We start from the raw sequence: 21,019 nt of genomic DNA, 5'->3' as shown, positions 1-21,019 counted from the left end.
CTTAATGAATTTTAGTTCAATGGGTGCATAACTACATGAATGTGCACATGAATTGAGTTCACCGGTGAAGGGTAGAAAAAAAGAGGGAAGAGCGTCAAGCCGAGGGTTACCGAGACGGTGCCGGGAAAGCCCTTAGCTGTTGTGCCCGTGTGCAGAGCCTCCTGGCCAGGTCTTCCTGCAGCTCTACCAGAGAGGAGGGCATGTGGGAGGGCGGCCAGAGGGGCCTGATGCTCTACTTCCACCTGCTCTGGACCGTTGGTTCTCCCTGTTGTCACCAGAGAAGCCCTAGCCTCAAATGGAAAAGAGACTCTTGGGGTGGAGCCTGGGCCTTGCCCCAGCACCCCCAAGGGTCAGAGCCCCAAAGGTGCCAAGCCATGTGCCCACAGCTCCCTCTACAGGAGGGAATAGGTGTGAGTGTGTTGTCTGTGTGCGGTGTATCTGTGAGAGTGCATGTCTGTGTGTGTCGCACACGAGTGTGTGTACCTGTGTGCGTGTGTGTCTCCATCTGACAGCTGCTAACGGTATCCCTAGCTTGGGCCTCTCGGAACTCAGGACTCATGTACGCAGCAGCCTGCAGACGCGTCCACGTGGCTGTTGGAAGGCGGCTCAGACTCAGCATGTCCAGACCTGCACTCTGATCCTGCCCTGCCCCACCCTGCCTCAGTCTCCGTTTTTTTTTTTGAGTGGCAGCTCCACCCTTCTGGTTGCTCAGGCCCCCAGAGCTTACGTTCTCCCATGCCCCCCTCCTTTCACTTCCTTCCGAGTCCCTGTCTTCACAATGCATCCCGAGTCTGACCGCTTCTGAGCACCTCCCCTGCTCTCACTCGGTCTGGGCTGGCATCATCTTTTGCTAGGATTATTGAGCTAACCTCCCAGCCCATCTCCCCGCTCCCCCACCTCACCCCACTCCCACATACTTGTTGAGGAACCCAGTTAAAATGTCAGTCAGATCACATCTATTTTCAGTTTTTTGAGGAGCCACCATACTTTCTTCCATAATGGTTGTACAGATCACATCTTCTTCGCTCAAAGTCCTCCCTCTAGTCAAAGCCCACATAATCTGTCCCCTTGACTGTCACTCACCTGTCGCCTCCTCTCCAGCCACATGGGCCTGCTTGTCATTTCTCCAAAACCCCATATATACTCATGCCTCAGGGCCTTTGCACTTGCTGTTCTCTCTGAGGAAGGAGGTACTCCTTTCCCGCAATATTTCAGTGAGCCTTCCACCGCCATTGCTCTACCCTGCCTCAGTTTTCTTCCACCCATTGTCGCTGGCTGTTGTATTCTGCATGCCACTTATACTTTGATGCATCCATTTGTTCCTGTCCCTGGTTCAGTAGAATGGAAGGAAGGGGGAAGTTTGGGAGGGACTGTCCATTTGGCTCCTTGCTCTATCCCCAGCCTCCAGACAGTGCCTGGCACCTGAGTGGGCTCTAAATAAATGGAAGGAATCACAGAACGTGTGTACCACGGAGCCTCGGCTGTGCCCATCCCTTCCTGGCACTGGCCCTGGCCTGTGACCTCCAGCCCTGGCTAGGAGCTCCCGACAGCGCCCCCAGCCTGGATCAAAGGGCCGAGGAGCCAAGGCCCCGCACAGCTGGGTCTGTGCCCCGCAGGAAGCTCCTGGCCCCAGCGTGGCGAGGCTGCCGAGAGGCCCTGAGAGGCCCGCGCGCTGGCGGCCGTCGGTCGGAGCGAGAGCCGGGCCACGCCGCGCATTCCAGCCGCGTGATTGACGCGCGCACCGGGGCCCCCGCCTGCGGCTCCCGCCTGGCCCGCCGCCGCCGCATCAAAGCAGATGTTTGCAGCTGGTTTCAGTTGGATCCCCATCAACAGGCCCCTTTTTGTCTCAAAATAAAAAACAGCTACGCCCGGAATGATAAGGACGCAGCAGGCACGTGGGGGAGATGTCAACGAGTTGGGAGGGAGGAGGCCAGGCACTCCCTCTGCCTGTTCTCCCCCATCAGCTGCTCCCAGTGACTGGCAGACTCTGGCCGCGGCAGCTGGAGCCCCACATGAGTCCGGGGTCCTGTCCCCTCCGCTCCTGTGGACTCCAGCTCGTCGCTCATTGGGCGTGATCACAGACACCACAGTCCCCAGAGCAGGAACAACGTTTGCCACTGCATTGAGCACGTACTGTCGGGGCCTGTTCTGAGTGCCCTGCATGTGACCCTTCTGTCTGAGACCCTCACCACCTGTCTGTGAAGGGGGCTTGGCTCAGAGAGGGGAAACGCATTACCATGATCACCTGGAAGGTGGGCTTTGTGGCCCCCAGTTTTCAGATGGGAAGACAAGCTCAGAAAGTGCAGTTGGCTTGCCCCAGGCTAGTGGCAGAGTTGGGATTCAGACCCCTCAGACCGTCCCTCTGCCTCCAGAAGCAGGTTCTTAACTGTGCATCATGTCACCTTTTCCAGGAAGTCTTCAGCTCTCCTCCAAGTAGACTGTCATTCTTTCTTTCTCCTGGCCTGCTGAGCATAGCCCGTCAAAGCACTCGTCACGCACTAGCTCCGTGGACGAGCTTTGCTCTGACTCTACCCCTGCCCCCCCCCCATCATCTGACATGAGCCTGGCCCACAGCCAGCCTCCCTGGGTGTTTGCTGGGTCAAGGCGAGAAGATGTAGCTAGTGGGGGCACAGGGGGTGGAGTTCCAGGCACCAAGCCTGGTGGTCCCCATGGAGGAAGTGTTTCCAGAGACTATGGATGGGACTTAGGCCTGGAGAGGCTCTAAAGTATACCAGGCCCAGAATCTGCCTGTTCCCCAGTGTGGCCCAGTCTGACAGAAGCTCCATGCCTCAAAAGGACAGACTGACAGACAGGGAGCACTCACGCCCAACGAACACTGTGATCGGGGCTTCAGACTGAAATTAGAGCTGAAGGGAAGGTTCCAGAGCCTGTGCCAGGCCTCGTGATGGCAGACTGAGGCGGGAGGGGAGCACACACCTGCTGGGAGGCCCTCCACTGCTCATTCAACAAGCTCTCAATAACCACCTCCTCAGTGCCAGAGCCCAGGGAGGTGACCCAGTTCCTGATTTCTAGGTCAGGGGAGCTTCAGACACACAAATATCTGGGTCTGTGGGCATCAGGGAAGGCGTCATAGAGGAGGTGACACTTAGATTGGGTCTTAAAGGATGAAAACTAAGTTAAATAAGAAGCAAAGGAAAGGGCAAGAGAAGACAGGCCTTGGAGGCAGAGGGGATTCTAAGTATTAAGGAGGCAGGAAGGAACTTGCCGTGTTCCAGGAGCAATGAGAAGCGTGATGTGTAGCAGAGGGTCTGAGGCTACGTGTGATGGGGCAGAGTGGGGCCTTGGGTGCCAGAGTTGGGTGTTTGGACTTACCTTGAAATTGCTGCATGCTCTCGGACTGAGAACCCAGCAAGGGGCTACGTCAGCTGTAAAACTCGGCCACAGGGTGTGGGAATGGCGACACAGTGAGGAGGAGGCAGAGGAGCTTTTGCTCAGCCAGGCCAGTGACAGGGTGCTGGAAGTCCTGGAGAAATGATGTCAGGGACCGTGATCTCACTTGTATAATCCAGCTCATGTGCCTAACCGTTCTCCCCACTGGACAGATGGGGACACTGAGGCTCAGAGAGGAGAAAGCACTTGTCTGAGGTTCTGGGGATAGGAAGTGACAGAGCCAGGGTTCCGAGCTGGCCCATGCTGAATGGACGCTAAGACCTGGGCAGGAAGATGCTTGCAGGGAAGCTGGGGTCCCCCAGGATGTTAGGAAATCCATTCCATCAGAGGCAGAAGAATCAGCCATACCGTGTACATCTCTGCAGGCGTCACTGGTTTAAGAGAAATTAATTGATCAGAATTGTAATCCATGTTCAAATGTCCCAGAAAAATTAGTTCCAGAGTTTTAAGTAGCTTGGTGAGTTTAATAAATTGAGCATTAAACAAATAAACCGACAAAAACTCAGAAGAGAGATGTTATAGCCTGGGACTCTTCCGGGGAGGACGTCTCTGGAAGGGGAATTCATGCTCCATAACCCCAGATGATTCTGGGGCGAAGGGGGTGCTGTTTGTGATTGGAAGATGTGCAGTTTGGTTTAAGAAAACTCCAAACCCTCAGCCACACCTACTGGGTACCGGGTTTATGCTGAGTAATGAGAACGGAGGGTGACTCGGGCCCTGCCCCTCGAGAGCAGACAGACATGGGGGTGACACTCAGAGCACAGGGCAAGGGGATGGACACGTAGAGAGAAACTTGAGGGCACAGAGCAGGGAGAGAGTGCACTGTGAGGCTGCCCTGTGACCTTGAACCGGTAACTGCCCTCTGCACCTTGGTGTGCTCCTCTGTAAAATGGGGAGGAAACCGCTTCCTCTGGGGGGGGGGCTGGGTCGACTGAGGTGATGCAGGTAGATAACAGTGGACCTTTGGCAGTGCTCAGTGCTGTTCATGAGGCAGAGAATTGAGCCAGGTGTGCTCCGTCCAGCCTCGGAGAGACAAAAGCTAAAGGGACTGATCTAGAACCCAGGATGTTCAGAAGAGGGAGGCCTGCTCGGGACCTGTTAACCCGTGTCAGACGGGCTCTCCAGAACCTCAGAGACTCCAGTGAGGGGGTCAGCAAAGACATGTTGGACACGCATGGGACAAGAGAGGGCAGACACCAGTTCTTATAGAATGCCCTTGGTGCTGTGCTGGCCCTCCCAACAACCCCAGACATGGGTACCATCATTCCCATTTCACGGGTGAAGAAACCGAGGCTCAGAGGCGTCAAACGTCTTGAACGCAGTCAGGCAGCGAAAATGTTACGGAGCCAGGACGACCCCCCCAGGCCACCTGCACTAGTGTTTCACCCCTCCCACAGCCCCACTTACTGCTCCCTTCCCAGGTCACACAGCAGAAAATGTTACGGAGCCAGGACGACCCCCCCCCAGGCCGCCTGCACTAGTGTTTCACCCCTCCCACAGCCCCACTTACTGCTCCCTTCCCAGGTCACACAGCAGAAAATGTTACGGAGCCAGGATGACCCCCAGGCCGCCTGCACTAGTGTTTCACCCCTCCCACAGCCCCACTTACTGCTCCCTTCCCAGGTCACACTGCCGCCCCAGGGCAGGTGGCCGGGCTACCTCCACACCAGGTTGAGGATGGGGACAGCCTTTCCCTGCTTCAGAGGCAGGGCAGGACCATAGTGGTTGGTCTGGTATTCATTCAACAAATGTTTATTGCTCCCTTTGGTGTGTCACCTTGTGCTCAGCACAGAAGATACAGAGGTGACTAAGGGGAAGGTGGGCCTGGAAACGTGTGAAGCAGAGTCCTTAGTGTAAGAGCTACCGTGTGGAGGGGCAGTGTGAGGACGGCGCGCTCGCAAGGGGCATCTGTCTGAGACCAGGGAGAAGGTAGCTTCTTGGAAGGAATGCCCGGGCCAAATCCTTCCAAGTCAGCAGGTGTTTGGGGGCAGAGATGGGAGGAGAGGGGTGGTGACCTGGGCAGTGGGAAGGGGAAGCCTGGGCAGTTTCCATGAGAAGTGGGAGGAGAGGGTTATGTGGGTTACCAGTAGGCCTGTGTGCCTGTGATGTGGTCACAAGGCTGCCCTCTAGACCTGGAGTTTCTGGACTGGGGGGTGGCGCAGGGGGGGAGGATACTGAGAGCCCAGGGAGCCAGTGGGGAAACCACAGGCAGCTCCTCCTGGCCCAATGTGCCTGGGCCTCCCAGGGCACCCTACCATGCCCTAGGACCCCCCTCATTTCCGCCTCTCAGCCCCAGTGTGGGTGGCAGAGACACACCCATCTGAAATCCCTAGCGCGGTTCTGGGGAGTGGGGACTATGGTCCCCATATTACAGATGAGGAAATTGAGGCTCTGACTTGCCCAAGATCACAGTTACAGAACTGGTGAGTAGCTAAGTCAGGATGGAGTTGAGGACCTGGGCTCCAAACCCAGTGCCTTTGGTGCTCCCAGGCTCCGGAGCCCCTGGGAGCAGGGAGGGAAGGGAGGCAGAAGGCCTGCCATCCTGACCGACTCTGTGTTTCTGGGCAGTGTTTGTAGCGTCCCTGGAGAGGCTTGCTCAGTGTTTGTAGCGTCCCTGGAGAGGCTTGCTCCTGCCCTCGTACAGCCCGCCCCAGTCCACTGACCACTCCCACCATGCCCACTGCATCTCCACACGGAAAAACAGGCAGTGTTACTGAGCCCATTATACAGATAAGTAAGCTGAAGTTCAGAGAGAGGAAATCACTTGCCCAGTCACCAGCCAGAAGTGGTGGAATCAGGTGCAGGAGCCTGAGTCCATCTGATGCCAGTGCCACCCTCCTGTGGCTGGGTCTGCTTCTCGATGGCGATGGCGAAGGCGGCTTCCACCAATCCCTCCAAGGCGGGAGGGATTGAAGGAGGGAGCAGGGGCTCGTGGAGGGGAGGGGAGCCTGCTGGAGCCCCAGCCCCTCCCATGCACGTCGTTAGCCACTCTCACCCCTGCACAGTAGACAAAGGCACCCCGTAATTGGGAGCGAGTATTTCATGTGTCCCCCCTGATGTTTTATTGGGAGGAGAGATGCTCAGAGACCAGACGGATGGCGCATTCCGTTTATAAAGTGTGCGCGGTTTGTTTTATTTCCCGAGTTTTTGCAATCTAGATAACAGATGATGCCCCGAGCGGCTGGCGCTGCCTCTGTAATGGCGGCGCTGAGCCTTTGGAGAAGTATTAATAATAGATTGTGTTGATGAGTTTGGAGAAAGTAGCTATCGACCCCCTGCTGCCAAGGCATTACTAGCAGGGGCTCTTCCGAGTGATCGCAGCCTGCAATGTGGCAGTGCCTGCAAATGCAGGTCACCCGCCCCGCCGCCCCTCCCCCAGCCGAAGAAGGCCTCCTCTGGGGGGCCGCCTAAGGTGCGCTGGCCTCCGCTGGAGACCGCGGCCCCGCCGTGCTGGCACAGAGATGTGGCCACTACCTGTCCACCCCTGGGCCCCAGAGGTCAGCTACTGATGATCTTAATGGGGCCCCTAGGACAAGAGGTGGAATGTGGGGAGGGGACGGGGTGGGGGGGCAGTGGGGGAACAGGACAGGAGTGTCCTCCGTGTTAGAGCAGCGGGCTCTGCAAACCTGGCTCCTCCCCCAGCCCAGCGGCAGAGCTGGGCGGACCTCTGCCTGAGGCTGCCTTGGACAGCTGGGTCAGTTGCACTGAGTGATGGTATCCAGCGAAAGGGCCAAATTAGAGCGAAAATCCAGCTCGGGTTGTCCTTGTGAAGTCACGTACGGTGTAGGCTGGGGGCGTCCTGTCTGCCTGGAGCCGACAGCCCAGCCTGAGCCTGAGCCCACCCCAGACCTTCCCTCACCCGCTTCATAAACGCTCACTGAGGCCCGGAGGACCAGGTGGAGCGAGGTCTGGCCTTGTAGAACCACTATAGGGTTGGGAGCTGACTGGGAGTGCTGTCACCCTGGGTGGTCCTCATTCACTGAGTTACATGCTCAGTTCCATTCAGTTCTGACAACGGCCCTTTGCGGGATGTCCTGCTGACACCTGTGTTTTGGGAGAGGGAACTGAGGCCCACCAGAGAAGCTCAGGTGAGCATGGAGGAGACCGCCTTACCAAGGCTGGGCCATCCAGGAAGGCTTCCCAGAGGAGGTAGCATTAGAACTGGGCATCGCAGGATGAGTAGGAGCCTGCTGGATAGAAGAGAGGGGGTGGCAGGGTTGCTGGAGGTGCCCCCCGTTGGAGTGCCCTGGCCGGTACCAGGGGCAGCAGGCTGGTGCGACGAGCCCTGTCCACTGTGCTCAGCAGCTCGCCGTGGGCGGCGCTGATGGCCGCCCAGGGAAGGGAGGCAGGCCGAATGCCTCCCATTTATGGCTGTTCCAGAGCCGATTAGCAGAGAATTGCAGCTGTAATCTGTGCCTGTGATGGCGGGCCATAAAGAGGGATGGGACGTGCGCAGCGCTCCCAAGGTGGCGCCCACAGACGTGGCCCGGGGACGCAGGGAATGAAAAATGGTTTTAATTCCCTCCCAGCAGCAATAATTTGATTCTTCATAAATTTTTCCATCAAAATGTTGTTGAGGCTGAGTTCCCACAGAGCAGGGCACGTGACAGGGGTGGGCAGCCAGGAGGAGCGGTCAGTAGGTTAGGCAGAGGACAGGCCATGTTGCTCAGACCCCTCTGTCCACTCTGGCCAGGGGCTGGAGCCGCCCACCTGGCTTTGTATTCAGGGAGGGAGGTGGACCCTCTTTGTCATGAGGGGACCAGGTTAGGTCCAGGCTCAGAGCTGGCTCCATCGTTTACTGTCCATGTGACTCTGAGCAAGTGACTTCACCTCTCAGCACCTCAGTTTCCTAGTCTTTAAAATGGGATTAACATTCCTTTCAGTCTCATAGGGCTGTTGCATGGATTATGTGTGTTTCTGCAGGCAAGGTGCCTAGAACAGCGGCTTGCATTCTGTACATGGCTGGTTAATACGTCTCTTCATGGTAGCAATGCTTAAACTGAACAGAGGGCTAAGTAGGTGGTAGCCAAGCCCAGGGGCAGAGAAAGGAAGGAAGGAAGACAGAGAGAAAGAGAGAAAAAAGAGGAAGGAAGGAAGGAAGGAAGGAAGGAAGGAAGGAAGGAAGGAAGGAAGGAAGGAAGGGGAAGGGAAGGAGGGTGGGAGGGAGGGAGGGAGGGAAGGAGGGAGGGAGGAAGGAAGGAAGGAAGGAAGGAAGGAAGGGGAAGGGAAGGAGGGAGGGAGGGAGGGAGGAAGGAAAGAAGGGAGGAAGGGAGGGAAAGAGAGGAAGAGAGAGAGAGAGAGAAGAAAGAGAAAGAAAGGGAAGGCCAGTGCGCTTTTCCAGAGCAGCTGCGCTGTTCCGTGGGCGTGGCCTGGGGCAGCAGGGGGGTGAGAGGCCAGGCAGGACGGTGAAGGGCCGTGAGCGCCAGACTCGGGAACCTGATGTTCCCCAAGGGCACTGGGGAGCCATAGAAGAGTCCAGATCAGGAAAGCAGGGCGACTGGGTGTGTGTTTTAGAGAGATCTTTCTGGCTTATCCAGGAGGGTGAGTTGAAGGGTTGGAGGGGCCAGAGACCCAGGGCAGAGCCTGAGACAGTCCCTCAGGAAGGAGAGGAGGGGCCCGTGCCTGGTGGTAGGATGAAGGGGTGGGGACTGCTTGGGTGTGGAGGTGATGGAGGGCAGGGAGGAGGCAGAGCGGGTCCTGGAGTGAGGGTGGACGGACCTCTGGGCAGCCACCCTTCCCCTCAGGCCAGGGGCTGACTTGGTTCTGGGGAAAGGTTGAGGCTCGTCTTGTACTCTGCCCTCTAGTGGCCACTGTGTCTCTAAGCGGGAAGGGTCCTGAGCTGACACATACAGGGGAGGGCATCTCTGGGCGGGAGGCCCAGCGCCCACCCTGAGGCCGCCAGGCCCTGCGAGCCAGAAGAAGAGGGCTGCAGGGCTCTCCCCACATGGCACTGTGCCCGGGGAGGGCTTCTACCACTTGGGCTGGAGGGTCAAGGTGGTGGGAGGGAGAGGCTCTCAGAAGGCCGCGACCCAGCTCATGTGCCCCCCTGTGCCCCGCAGGCTCTTCGCGGCCAAGTGCAGCGGCTGCATGGAGAAGATAGCCCCCACGGAGTTCGTCATGCGGGCGCTGGAGTGCGTGTACCACCTGGGCTGCTTCTGCTGCTGCGTCTGCGAGCGGCAGCTGCGCAAGGGCGACGAGTTCGTGCTCAAGGAGGGCCAGCTGCTGTGCAAGGGCGACTACGAGAAGGAGAAGGACCTGCTCAGCTCCGTGAGCCCCGATGAGTCTGACTCCGGTGAGCCCGCCGGAGCCGGGGCAGGCGGCCGGGAGGGTGGCTGGGCGGGAGGCTGCAGAATGGGGAGCCCGCCGAGAAGCACGCTCGGGCCCCCGCAGCCGGAGCTGCACGCGGACAGCGCCCCCAGATCCACACGCATACATGCACTGCTGCGTTCACATGCACACATCCGTGTGCGCACACGCTCCCACCGGCACACAGATGCACCTGCGGCGTTGCCACTGAGGCACACATGCCTGTGCCTGTGTGTGTCTGCACAGTGCACACAAGCATATAAAATGCAAAAAATCACACCCAGGTATGCAGATACACACACGCATTCATGCACACAAGACCCAGCACAACATGCATGCAGTAAGTACTGATGCCTATAGCTATATACATGTTAAGCCACACGCTCGCATGTACTGTGGTTTGCACATGCATGCAATACACATACAGGAAGCACTGATGCATATGGCTTACATACCTTAAGCCACACACTTGCATGTACTGTGGTTTGCACATGTGTGCGCACACATGCCCCCCTGTCTGGCCCACCATACTCACCCTTGCTCTTTCAGCACCATAGGGGCTCTACCAGCGCCAGGTCTGTAGGCTGCTGATGACTCAGAGGCAGGGATCTCACGTGTCCTCTTGTCTTGAAGCTCCCAGAGCCTCCAGCAGCGGGGAGCAGCAGCCCTGAGCTGTCCCGTTTCCCAGATGGGTGGGCTTTCTGTGGTGGAGGGAAGACCCCATTTCCCAGAGTGTTCACACCCCCAACTATGCTTGTTCGGAACCCTCCTAGCAGGAAGAGCAACCAAGAGTATTGAGGTGGAAAAAGCCAGGGAGTGGCTGGCACCTGGTCATTCCGGGGGCAGAGGAAGGACGGGAGCAAGGAAAGGGGGCGACCTTCTCTGTGCTGGGCCCTTGGGATACCCTGGAGCCCATGGTCACGGGATCTGCTCAGATGGAGGGGCTCTGTCACTGCCAGGACCCTTGGTGGAGCTAGTGAGCTCCTATCCATGTGTCTCTCCGCCCATTCCTGGGCAGGGCACCATCCTGGCCAGGCCTGTGGCTGCCTGGACGCCCATGGGACAGCAGAGGCTGGCCAGGGGCCATCGGCCCATTCCTCCCGGGCCTAGAGAGAGAGCTCTGGGGCGGAGACAGCTCCACCCACGGGGGCTCATGCTCTGAGGAAGACGGGCCTGGACAAAGGAGACCAGTCTAGACATGAGGGCGGCAGGAGGCTCGGGGCAGGGGAGGCTCTGCCGTCCTCTGGGGCTGACATCTCTGAGAGCCACACTCTGGGGCATGGGTGCGGCCAGCTGTGCATGGGATCGGGTGGACACACATGCGTGTGTGTGCATGCGGGCCTGGTCATCCCGCCTATGCACGTGCACCTGTGTACGTATGTCTGTGAGCTGCACGTGTTCGAGTCTTGGTGGGCCCACAAGCCAGTCTGCATGTGTGCGTGCTGGTGGGTGATTGTGTGTCTGTCATGGTCAGAATACTCCTGTGTGAGAACATCTGGAGTGTGGTTTTTGCCTATAAATTTTGTCTCTGGAAGCTTCGAGGAAGAAGGTTCTCTGGGCCCTGGGACCTGGTTAGCACTGGGCTAGCCAAACTGGTTTTCTCAAAGATCAGCATTCTGGCCGGGGTCACCAGGGTGCCAGAAGCCAGCCATGCCGGCGTTGGCAGGAGACTGCCTAAGGGTACAAGGCTGACAGACGGTTGTGTCCCCACAGTAAAGAGTGAGGACGAGGATGGGGACATGAAACCGGCCAAGGGGCAGGGCAGCCAGAGCAAGGGCAGCGGGGACGACGGAAAGGACCCTCGGAGGCCCAAGCGACCCCGGACCATCCTCACTACGCAGCAGCGAAGAGCCTTCAAGGCCTCCTTCGAGGTCTCCTCTAAGCCCTGCCGAAAGGTGAGGGGCGGCGGGGGGCAGGGCTGGCCCTTACCTGCTGCCTGTCCAGACTCCGCCCCTTCCACTGGGGCTGGGGCACCCCTCGGACTCCCCACCCATCAGCCTCCCCCCACCTCCCCAGGGGCCTGACCTCCCCCCCCTCCCCCGTCCCTACCTCTGGGCAGGTCCGAGAGACGCTGGCAGCAGAGACAGGCCTCAGCGTGCGTGTGGTCCAGGTCTGGTTTCAGAACCAAAGAGCGAAGGTAAGAGGCCACCTGCTGCCCCCACTGGGCAGAATGGAGTGGGGGGCGCGGGCAGAAGACAGAGGGCCTGATGTGGGTGGGCGGGGAGCAAGTGGCAGGGCGGGGACAGGGACTGGCAAACGCTGTGTCTTCTGCAGATGAAGAAGTTGGCGCGGCGGCACCAGCAGCAGCAGGAGCAGCAGAACTCCCAGCGGCTGGGCCAAGGTGAGCGGGCCTGCCCGGGCGGGGGCGGGGGCCCTGGCTCAGTCTCCAATAACAAGACTCCCGAGGACCTGCCACCAAGGCCAGTTGAGGTCAATAACGTAGAGAGGCGGCAGCAACCACAGAACACAGGAGGAGAGATGGCAGGGTGGGCAGCCCGAGGGCTGGCAGAACTTCTGATACTAAAGCTGCAATCCTCAACTCATTGTCTCCGCGTGTGAGGCTCTGTCCTCGTCATTCGACACACGTCACGCCCTCTTACTTTAGTCTCACGGGTCCCCGTGAGAAGGGTGCTGTCGTGTCCCATTTCATGGATGAGGAGACTGAGGCTCCACGAGACTAAGGGGCCTGTCAGGGTCATTCAGCCAGAAAGGAGCAGAGCTGGGCCTCGGCCTGGAGTGCGGGGCCGAAGCCGTGTGTTGACCCTGAGCACACTCCCTGCTGCCCGCGGTGGACCCCAGCAGAAGTCTCCAGAGAAGTGAATCCCCAGAGAAAGCTCACAGGGTGTCGCGGAGTCAGGGCGGGCCCCTGAGGGACCGTGACGGTGGCGGATGAGGCGAAGGGACAGCAGCCACCCCCGCCCCCAGCACCGGGCTTTGCCGAAGTGCTCTCTCCACATCTCAGGCCCGAGCTGGCCTCTCAAGGCCTCAGGGGACATGGAACCGCCAGGGCCTTGAAGGCCGGGACTAGGGAATTCTCTGGGACCGCCAAAGCAGGGTGGGGCACCTGAGGGCCACACCGGAAGCCCAGGAGTCCCCTCTGACCCTTCCTGTCCCACACACAGTGCATCCGCTCAGCGGCCCAGTCCAGGGCTGGCTTTCTGTGTGACCTTCAGGGCCCTCCGGCCGCTGTCTTTCTCACATCTCGTCTCCTTGCTGGAGACCCCAGAACCTCCACCTGACTTACTCCTCCCTCCCACAGGTCCCCACCTCCTTGTCCACCTTCCTGGCCTTTCTGCACAGCCCCTCCTGGCTGAGACCCTCGCCTGGTTTCCTATAGCCTCAGGGGGGCGCCCGCTCAGCTAGGCCCCCAGGCGCCATTTCTCAGCCCTGTCTCCCTCCGCCCAGCCTCTCCCTCTTCAGGCTGTGGCCCAACAGACCGGGCTCCTCTCCCCGCTCCCACTGGTGTGGGGCGCTCACTGCACCCACAGGCTGAGTCCTCACTGCCTGCCGAGGTGTCTGTCTCCTCAGAGAGCCGGCTCCAAGAGGGCGGGGCCCCCGAGGGTGGGGGCAGGGAGGAGAGGGCTCTGGACGAGGAGCTGGCGTGGGGTCTGGGGAAGGGGAGTCAGGCACCTGAGCTCAGGTGTCCTGAGGCCCTGGAAGGCTCTCGGGGACCTCAGCCGCAGGGAGGGGTGTCTCCCCCGGAGAAGGTCAGAGGGACTGCCCTGGGCCAGGGGCCATGTGGGAGGTCTGCGGGGACTCCTGGCGGCCACCTGTGGGGGCTCCTGGGTCTGTGGGACAGGGCGCAGGGCCTGTCGGTGAAGGCGTGCTCTGCCCCCAGAGGTCCTGTCGAGTCGAATGGAGGGCATGATGGCCTCCTACACGCCGCTGGCCCCGCCGCAGCAGCAGATCGTGGCCATGGAGCAGAGCCCCTATGGCAGTAGCGACCCATTCCAGCAGGGCCTCACGCCACCCCAAATGCCAGGTGACCACATGAACCCCTATGGTAAGCTGCCCCGCCCCCCCCTGCCCTAGGACCATCCCTGCTTCCCGCCTGGCCTGGCCGGCCGGGGGCCGTGACAGCCACCTCCCACCCCAGGGCCCACGCGCCTCCTCCTGACAGGAAGGGGCCCTATGGTCCCCAGCCCCGCCGGTCAGGCGCTGGCAGGAGGTCGTCCTGTCCCTCCCTTGCTTCCGGCCACAGTCTGTAGGGCCGACAGGGCCCCCAGGAGCCTCAGCCCACACCCCTGTCCTGACGCCCTCTTTGCCCCCCAGGGAACGACTCCATCTTCCACGACATCGACAGCGATACCTCCTTAACCAGCCTCAGCGACTGCTTCCTCGGCTCTTCCGACGTGGGCTCCCTGCAGGCCCGCGTGGGGAACCCCATCGACCGGCTCTACTCCATGCAGAGTTCCTACTTCGCCTCCTGAGAGCCAGCTGGCCACAGGGACGCTTGGGCAAGGGCCCCGGGGTGGCACCGCGGGCCGTGGCGGCTAACCTCCCCACCTCTGGCCCTGTCGCCCGCACAGACTGCAGACAGCCATATGGTGCCCTCCCCTCGGCCAGCCGGGACTGGCTAGAGTGCCCACCGGGCACAGCTGGACGGACACATGAGCACAGCCTGGGCAGAGGTTGTGTCCTGCCCACAGAGACCGTGTCACCCCCAGAGACCCAGAGCTCTCGGACAGCCACTCGCCTCCCAGCCCCACCTCGGCCTTCATCGCCTCCTCTCTCCCTATCTTTTTTGGAAGCTTAAATTCTCTCTATTTTTTTAAACATCCTCTCTGTGTCCAGCCAACCTCCATGGCCCAGGCCTAGGCCAAGGCAGGGCCCCCATGCTTGTGCCAGGACGATGCCGTGCACGGCGCCTGGTACCTGTACCTGTTCCCTGTGCTGGCGCCCAACGCCCCCATCTCTGCGGGCACGCCCCCCTGCCGAGGGTCACCCTACCCGCCTGAGCCTGGAGCAGGGGGGGGGGAGAGCCTGCCAGGTGCCAGGCCCACCAGGGGGGGTAGATGGGGCCCAGAAAGACCTGAAGGGACAGAGGCACACACACTTAGGGGCACACCTAGTGCAGATACGCACACAGAGACGTAGAGACACTGAAAGAGACAGAGGACTCTGTGGGGCAGCCCTGCTGCATCAGGAAGGGGAAAGAGGAACCCCACTTCTTATAGCAATAGGAGAGAAATGAGGAAGGGGAGAGGATGGGGTGAGCTTGAAGCAGGTGGACTCAGCTGCACCCCAGTTTCAGCCCTGCAGGGGGCTGGGCTGCCTGGGCAGGAAGGGCAGTCGCCAGCCAGCTCCAAGGGCAGAGACAGAGCGCTCGGAACCAGGCAGCGTTGGGCAAGATGGCACAACCTCCAGGTGAAAAGGGACCTCACAAATCACCCACTTGGCACTCCGCCTTAGGTTTGGCTCCTGCCAAGCCAACTCTGCCTCTCCTCGCACACCTCCCGAGACAGGGAGCCCACTACTTCATCAGGCCCAACTCAGCTGCCCTTTTTTTCTGATTTCACCTCCACCTTTTTCAGCTCTGAGTCCTTGCTTCTCAAAGTCGGGCTTTTCCAGTTTCTCTCTAGCTCTTCCTCTTAAAACTGTACCCATAGCTTGGCTCCAGTTTTCCCTTTGAAGGTGTAGAGCAGATAAAACCCAATCTTCACCTCCTGACATCAGCGAGCCAAAGTGAGCAGACCCATCACCTCCACAGCTTTAGGCATCCTGCCTCTTTTAATTTGGCCCAAGATCCAGTGAATGGTTTAGGCTGCATCATCTTGGAAGCTCACCCTGCCCTTCTGTAAGTGAATCTGCTGACCATCACACACAAGCCACATCTCTTCTGTGTGTGTGTGTGGGGGGTGGCCCTGTGCCTCTCACCCAAGGCATGTGGACTCTCAGGGCCTCTCCCTTTTTGGCATTGGCCCATTAACCAGCCCTCCTTGGATGTTACATTTCAGCCTCACTTCCAGCGTTGTTCTGCGTGTTGCTGGAAGCCACATACACTATATCATTCCCCACACCCAGTTCACTCAAATCTAACCCTGCCAAAGAGAAAGTGAGGTCAGGCTGGTGGTCCCTGCTCTCAGGGACCCTGGAGGTCTCTGTGTCCTCAGCCAGGTGCTTACAGCCCTGCCTTTCATTCTAACTCGGAGCCCTAGACTGCCACCCTGAGGTCTGCTTGTCCAGCCTTGGAGCAAACAGGACGATGTCTGACGCTCTGCCTTTGGGCCCTCCCTGGGATCCTCAGAGTTCTCCAGTCTGCTCCTTGTCCGTTCCCTGGGGAAACCTCAGTCATTCCGGAGCGGGCCTGTCTTCCCACCCCTCCTGGCTCCTGGGCTCAGACCTCACCTGCCCTTCACCAGGGCAGCTGGCAGAGAGGCGACATGATTCAGCATCAGCCCTCGGGCTGAGCAGGCCGCCTGGCCCTTCTGGGCTCTCTCCTGTTTCACACAGAACATGCACAGGGATCTCAGTCGATGTTCTCGGTCCTTCTGCAGCCTCAGCCTTCTTCTGCCGTCTCCCGGTCCGGGGCTGTTTCTTGAGCGAGATGCTGCCCTTTCTCTGTTTGCGTTCACACCGTCCGATCCTGGCGGGGGCACTTGGCAGGGCCCGGGGTGGATGCCCCTGCCCCCAGGAGACCTCGCCTTGTCTCCCAGATTCTAAGTTGGAAGGAACCTCAGGAATGGGTCATCTAGTCCCCTCCCTGCTCACTTTGCAGCTGGGAAATCTGGACCGAGGGGAGGGGAGGGGAGGGCCCGGCCAGCCTTCTGACAGCCAGTCGGTGCCAGAGCTGGACCTGAGCACAGGGACTGCCCACCATCCCCTCGTCCTCCCTGTCCAGTGAATGACCTCTAGGTCAGGGGCATGGCTTGTCTAAGCCACTCTTGCCACTCCAAGTCCAGCCGGGGCTCTGCCACCACCAGGAGCTGGTACAGGGACGCCCACGCTCGTGACCCACAGATTGTCAAAGTCAGAAGGGACCTGCGAGGGCTCCCCGTGCCTGAGCCACCCCTCCGCTGTGGTTAGGTAACTCCTTCCCTGTCTGCTGAGGCTGATCTTTCTAGCATCCCCCAGGCTCTGCTGTGCCCTCTGCCCAGCCCCGGACGACCTAGAGATGCAGCACCTGCACTTGAGGGGCTCTCTCCCAGGAAGAAAGACAGGCACACTCTGTCCCAGGACTGGAGAGGGACCCATTTCTCAGATGAGGAAACTGAGGCCCAGAGAAGGGAGGCAAGTGTTCAGGGTCACCGAGCAGAAGCACGCAGAGCTACGGGCTCACTGGGGTCTGGTGCGGGCCGAGAGGAGCAGGCTCTTCCCAGCACGTGGGAGGGGCACAGCCTTGACTCGGGAGGCAGTAAGGAGCCAGGACCCCGTCCCCTCCAGGATGAGGGACCATCATCACTGTTGGGGGGGCACAGTGGAAAGCCGGAAGGAGAAGAGACATAAGAGCCTGGTCTCTAGAGGAAGAGGCAGAAAGTGAGTGGTGGGCAAGGAGGAGGCTGCTGGGGAAGTTGAGGTTCAGAAAGAGGAAGGGATCTGCCCCAGTAACACAGAGAGGGGGCAGAGGAGGGACAAGAAGGCGGGCTGTGCCCCCAGCCAGAGCCTTGTCTGTCTGCTCCATGGACAGAAGGACACAGAGGTTCCAGGGGTCAGACCATGGATCCAGCAGAGCCTGTAAGGGAAGGGGTCAGTGTAGGTGGTCTGGGCATCTTGGAAGGGTTCCTGGAAGAGGCAGAGGTGGGAGGTCTACCAGGTACAGATCAGCAGGGCCCAGAAGGGCAAGGCTCCCAGCACAGGGTTTGGGCAGCCTCTTCTCCTTTAGGGGGCTCCCCTGTCTCACCCACCCATCTGGAGCGGGCCACCCTCTCACTTGACCACAAGGGGCCTCGTAGGAGGGGGAACTGGCCAAGCCCTGCCTGGCCCCAGCCTGAGCTCTGGGCATCACCTGGAGTGAGGATCTCACCTCCCATCTGGGGAGAACCCACAGCTCTGGGGCTGACTCCGCCCCATGTGAAAGGGGGTTCACGCTCACACACACGCACATGGACACACACACTCACACCTGGACGCACACGGAGGCTCACAGATGCACACCCCTAGGCCCGCACGGCCTGGGGGCCGGGGGAGCAGGAGGACCCTCCAGCCTTTGGCCCTTGGGAGGTGCCGTTTCCCATGAGCCTCTTTGCCGGTGCCCCCACCCTGGGGTCCCCCAGGAGCCCAGCCCAGCTGGGTGTGGGGGTCAGGCTACTGGCCATTCCTCTGTTTTCCTTGTACAGACTCTCACTGCCCACCTGCCATCCCCAGACACATCTTATTTAATAACTTGTCATTGTTAAATTATTTATTAGCGTTTACCACATCACCACCCCCGCCCTGCCTCCACTGTCACTTTCCGCTCTGCCACAAAAGCAGAAAATGGAAACAACAAAAAAATGAGACATCCGTATATTTGTAAATAAACCAACCTGTACACGCCTGTGGTGGCTCTCCTTGGGGGGCGGGGCGGGGGGGACCCGAGCCAGTCCTGCAGAGATGTTAGCAGATTTCCTTTTTCGTTGTGTTCCATCGCCTGAACAGTCTTTTTTTTTTTTTTTTAAATTTACTGATTTTAGAGAGGAAGGGAGAGAGAGAGACAGAAACATCGATCTGTTTCTGTTTGTGCTCTGACCGGGGATTGAACCAGCAACCTTTGCATATCTGGCTGATGCTCCAAAGAACCGAGCCATCTGGCCAGGGCAGCAGAGTGCCTGATGGCCGCCAACCCATTCTCTCCTATTTCATAATCCTCATCTCCCCATCCTTGTCCTATCTCAAGCTTGAGCGTGTCCATGCTGGAACACACCCACCCCATCCCACTCCCTCACCCTCCCAGGACTCATTCATCCATTCAGCCAGCCAATAGGAAGGGCCCTCTAAGTGCCTGCCGCCAGGTTGGGAACCAGGAATGGGTGGTCCCTGCCTCAAGGAAGTAGACAGTGTGATTTGAGCTCAACTGAGGTCCAGTAAGGCCTTGTTACAGGGTACCAAACGTCATCTGGAGGGGCGGGGCATCATGGAAGGCTTCTTGGAAGAAGCTACAAGTCAAGCTGAGATCCAAAGTTATCCAGCATGTCAGGGGCTAAATGAGGAGGAGAAATGTCTGGTAGCGCACCAGGCTTGTACAAAACCTCACACGCGGGCAAACTCTGACTCTCCTAAACTCCCAAGAACAGCTTCAGTCTGGGGTTGGAGGGACCGAAGAGAAGCAACGAGGCTGCAGGCAGGGCCAGACCGTCCAGGGTCTCGCTGTGAGTGAAGATTAGCTCCAGCGAGGTCAGGTGGCCTGGATGGAGGCTGGGCCGGACCGTCCAGGGTCTCGCTGTGAGTGAAGATTAGCTCCAGCGAGGTCAGGTGGCCTGGATGGAGGCTGGGCCGGACCGTCCAGGGTCTCGCTGTGAGTGAAGATTAGCTCCAGCGAGGTCAGGTGGCCTGGATGGAGGCTGGGCCGGACCGTCCAGGGTCTCGCTGTGAGTGAAGATTAGCTCCAGCGAGGTCAGGTGGCCTGGATGGAGGCTGGGCCGGACCGTCCAGGGTCTCGCTGTGAGTGAAGATTAGCTCCAGCGAGGTCAGGTGGCCTGGATGGAGGCGGGAAGTCAAGCAAGTCACCTTTCTCACCCAGGTGAGAGGTAACAATGGCTTTGACTAGGGCGGTGACAGTGGGGAGAAAGAAGGGGACAGACTCCCCTGATATGGGTGAGATAGGGAAGTCAAAGCAAACTCTAGGCTCCTGGGTCACCGAGATGGGGGTTCCCGGAACACTCTGGTCTGGGGTGTGTGAAGCTTTGGGTCTCTGGGGGCATCCAGTGGACATGCCCTGGAGCAGGGCTGGGCCCAAAGGGACCGGAGGATGAGCACCCAGCTTGCCCAAGGGACTGCGACATGGGAGGGTGAAGAAGCAGAAGCCAAACCCAGAATATCATGAGGACTTGGGACCCAGTCCAGAGGGATGGTGGCGGGGTGGGCAATGGGTGGAGATGGCAGGAACGCAGAGGAATTAGGCTCTCAGATTGTGTTCCGGGAAGTCTCCAGGCTCCTCAGAGCACCCTGAGGAGTGTGTGCGTGTGTGTCTATGGAAATAGCTCCGTGGGTCAGTCGGCCCAGACACACTGTGCACGAAGCTGGGTGTCTGTACATATAGGTGTAGTGCGCACAGTGGGTCTACCCACAGCGCCGTCCAGACCTGCATATGGACGTGCGTCTGTGCGTCGGTGAGGCTGCTTGTATCATATATCCACACATGGTTCTATCATTGTACAGCTTTGTTCGTGCATCCGGGCGGCTTCGGGCCTCACCCCCGCAGACCTGCTGCCGCTGTGTTCTCTCCCTGCCCCCACCCCTGGACGCCCCCCGCCGCTCCTGTCCCTCTGTCCCTGGGCCCTCCAGTTCACTTCCTCCTCTGCACCCCACAACACCCTGAGAGGCAGGTATTAAGGTCTCAAGTTTCAGAAGAGAAACCCGAGGCTCAGAGAGAGGTGGCAACCAGGTCAGTTTGACAAAGCTAACAAGGGGCAGCAGAACCAGAGTTCAAAGTCAGGTCTGGCTGCAAATGCATGTCCTTAACACCACCCGGACTGCCTCCCTAAGCCCACGCTTGCTGGCCCTGGTCAGGCCAGGGCCTCGGGGAGCAAGGAAACGCTCACCTACCTTCAAAGGGGCCTCGCTGAGGCTCAGAGAAATCAAGTCACTCGACCCAGACTGCACAGCACAGGGGCAGGACTAAGCTGGGTCTCCGTGTCCGAGCCCCAGGCCTAGGCTTGTATGAGAGTGGCCTCCAAGCTCTCCCCGGCCCCTCAACAGCAAGCTGCCAACTCTCTTGCCTAAAGCAAACTTTTAAAATCCTGTCACTAAAAAATGTGGTGGTGGTGGAGAGGGTGAAGGGGAGGGGCTGAGCTAATCCTTTGCTCCCCGGTCTCCTGTCTGTCTGTCTTCTTCCCCTGGCCCAGAAAGTGAAGTCAGGGAGAGGGAGGAAATGTAGGCCCAGGCCCAGCAGACAAGAGCGGGCATGGGCTGCCTCAAACAGGACAAACGCTAGCCAAGTTCCGCCATTGCTAGCCACAGACGGCCCCTGGACTCGGGAGACGCAGCTGGCCTGCTGCGTGGTGGCCAGCCTGCTGGACGGCCGGGAAGGCAGAGGTCAGGAGGCTGCCGGGTCCGCTCATCGCCTCTGAGCGGGAGGAGCAGCCCTTCAGGGAGACTGGCATTCGCCGCGCACTGGGCTGAACCTTACACCTCTCATTCCACTTTCTCCTCGCTGCCCGTGGGG

The 21,019-nt window shown here is 59.4% G+C and overlaps 1 protein-coding gene across 2 annotated transcripts in view; it reads left to right on the top strand.

Annotated features, from left to right (window-relative positions):
• LMX1B (LIM homeobox transcription factor 1 beta) overlaps positions 1 to 16,459 on the top strand; it is a 77,359-nt gene extending 60,900 nt beyond the window's left edge. The window contains exons 3-8 of one of the 2 annotated variants that reach the window (XM_066256176.1): positions 9,471 to 9,703; positions 11,431 to 11,612; positions 11,777 to 11,854; positions 11,992 to 12,058; positions 13,556 to 13,699; positions 13,990 to 16,459. In XM_066256176.1, coding sequence (XP_066112273.1) covers positions 9,471 to 9,703; positions 11,431 to 11,612; positions 11,777 to 11,854; positions 11,992 to 12,058; positions 13,556 to 13,699; positions 13,990 to 14,147 — 862 coding nt within the window. In that variant the 3' untranslated portion in view covers positions 14,148 to 16,459. Of the gene's footprint in view, positions 1 to 9,470; positions 9,704 to 11,430; positions 11,613 to 11,776; positions 11,855 to 11,991; positions 12,059 to 13,555; positions 13,721 to 13,989 lie in introns of both variants that reach the window. The other variant, XM_066256175.1, reaches the window with a different exon arrangement.
• Positions 16,460 to 21,019: the final 4,560 nt, after the last annotated feature.

This window comes from Saccopteryx bilineata, chromosome 2, assembly GCF_036850765.1.
Source record: "Saccopteryx bilineata isolate mSacBil1 chromosome 2, mSacBil1_pri_phased_curated, whole genome shotgun sequence".
Taxonomy (NCBI): Eukaryota; Metazoa; Chordata; class Mammalia; order Chiroptera; family Emballonuridae; genus Saccopteryx; species Saccopteryx bilineata.
Note: the sequence above shows the minus strand (reverse complement) of the source record. Positions and strands in the feature narration are given on the sequence as shown.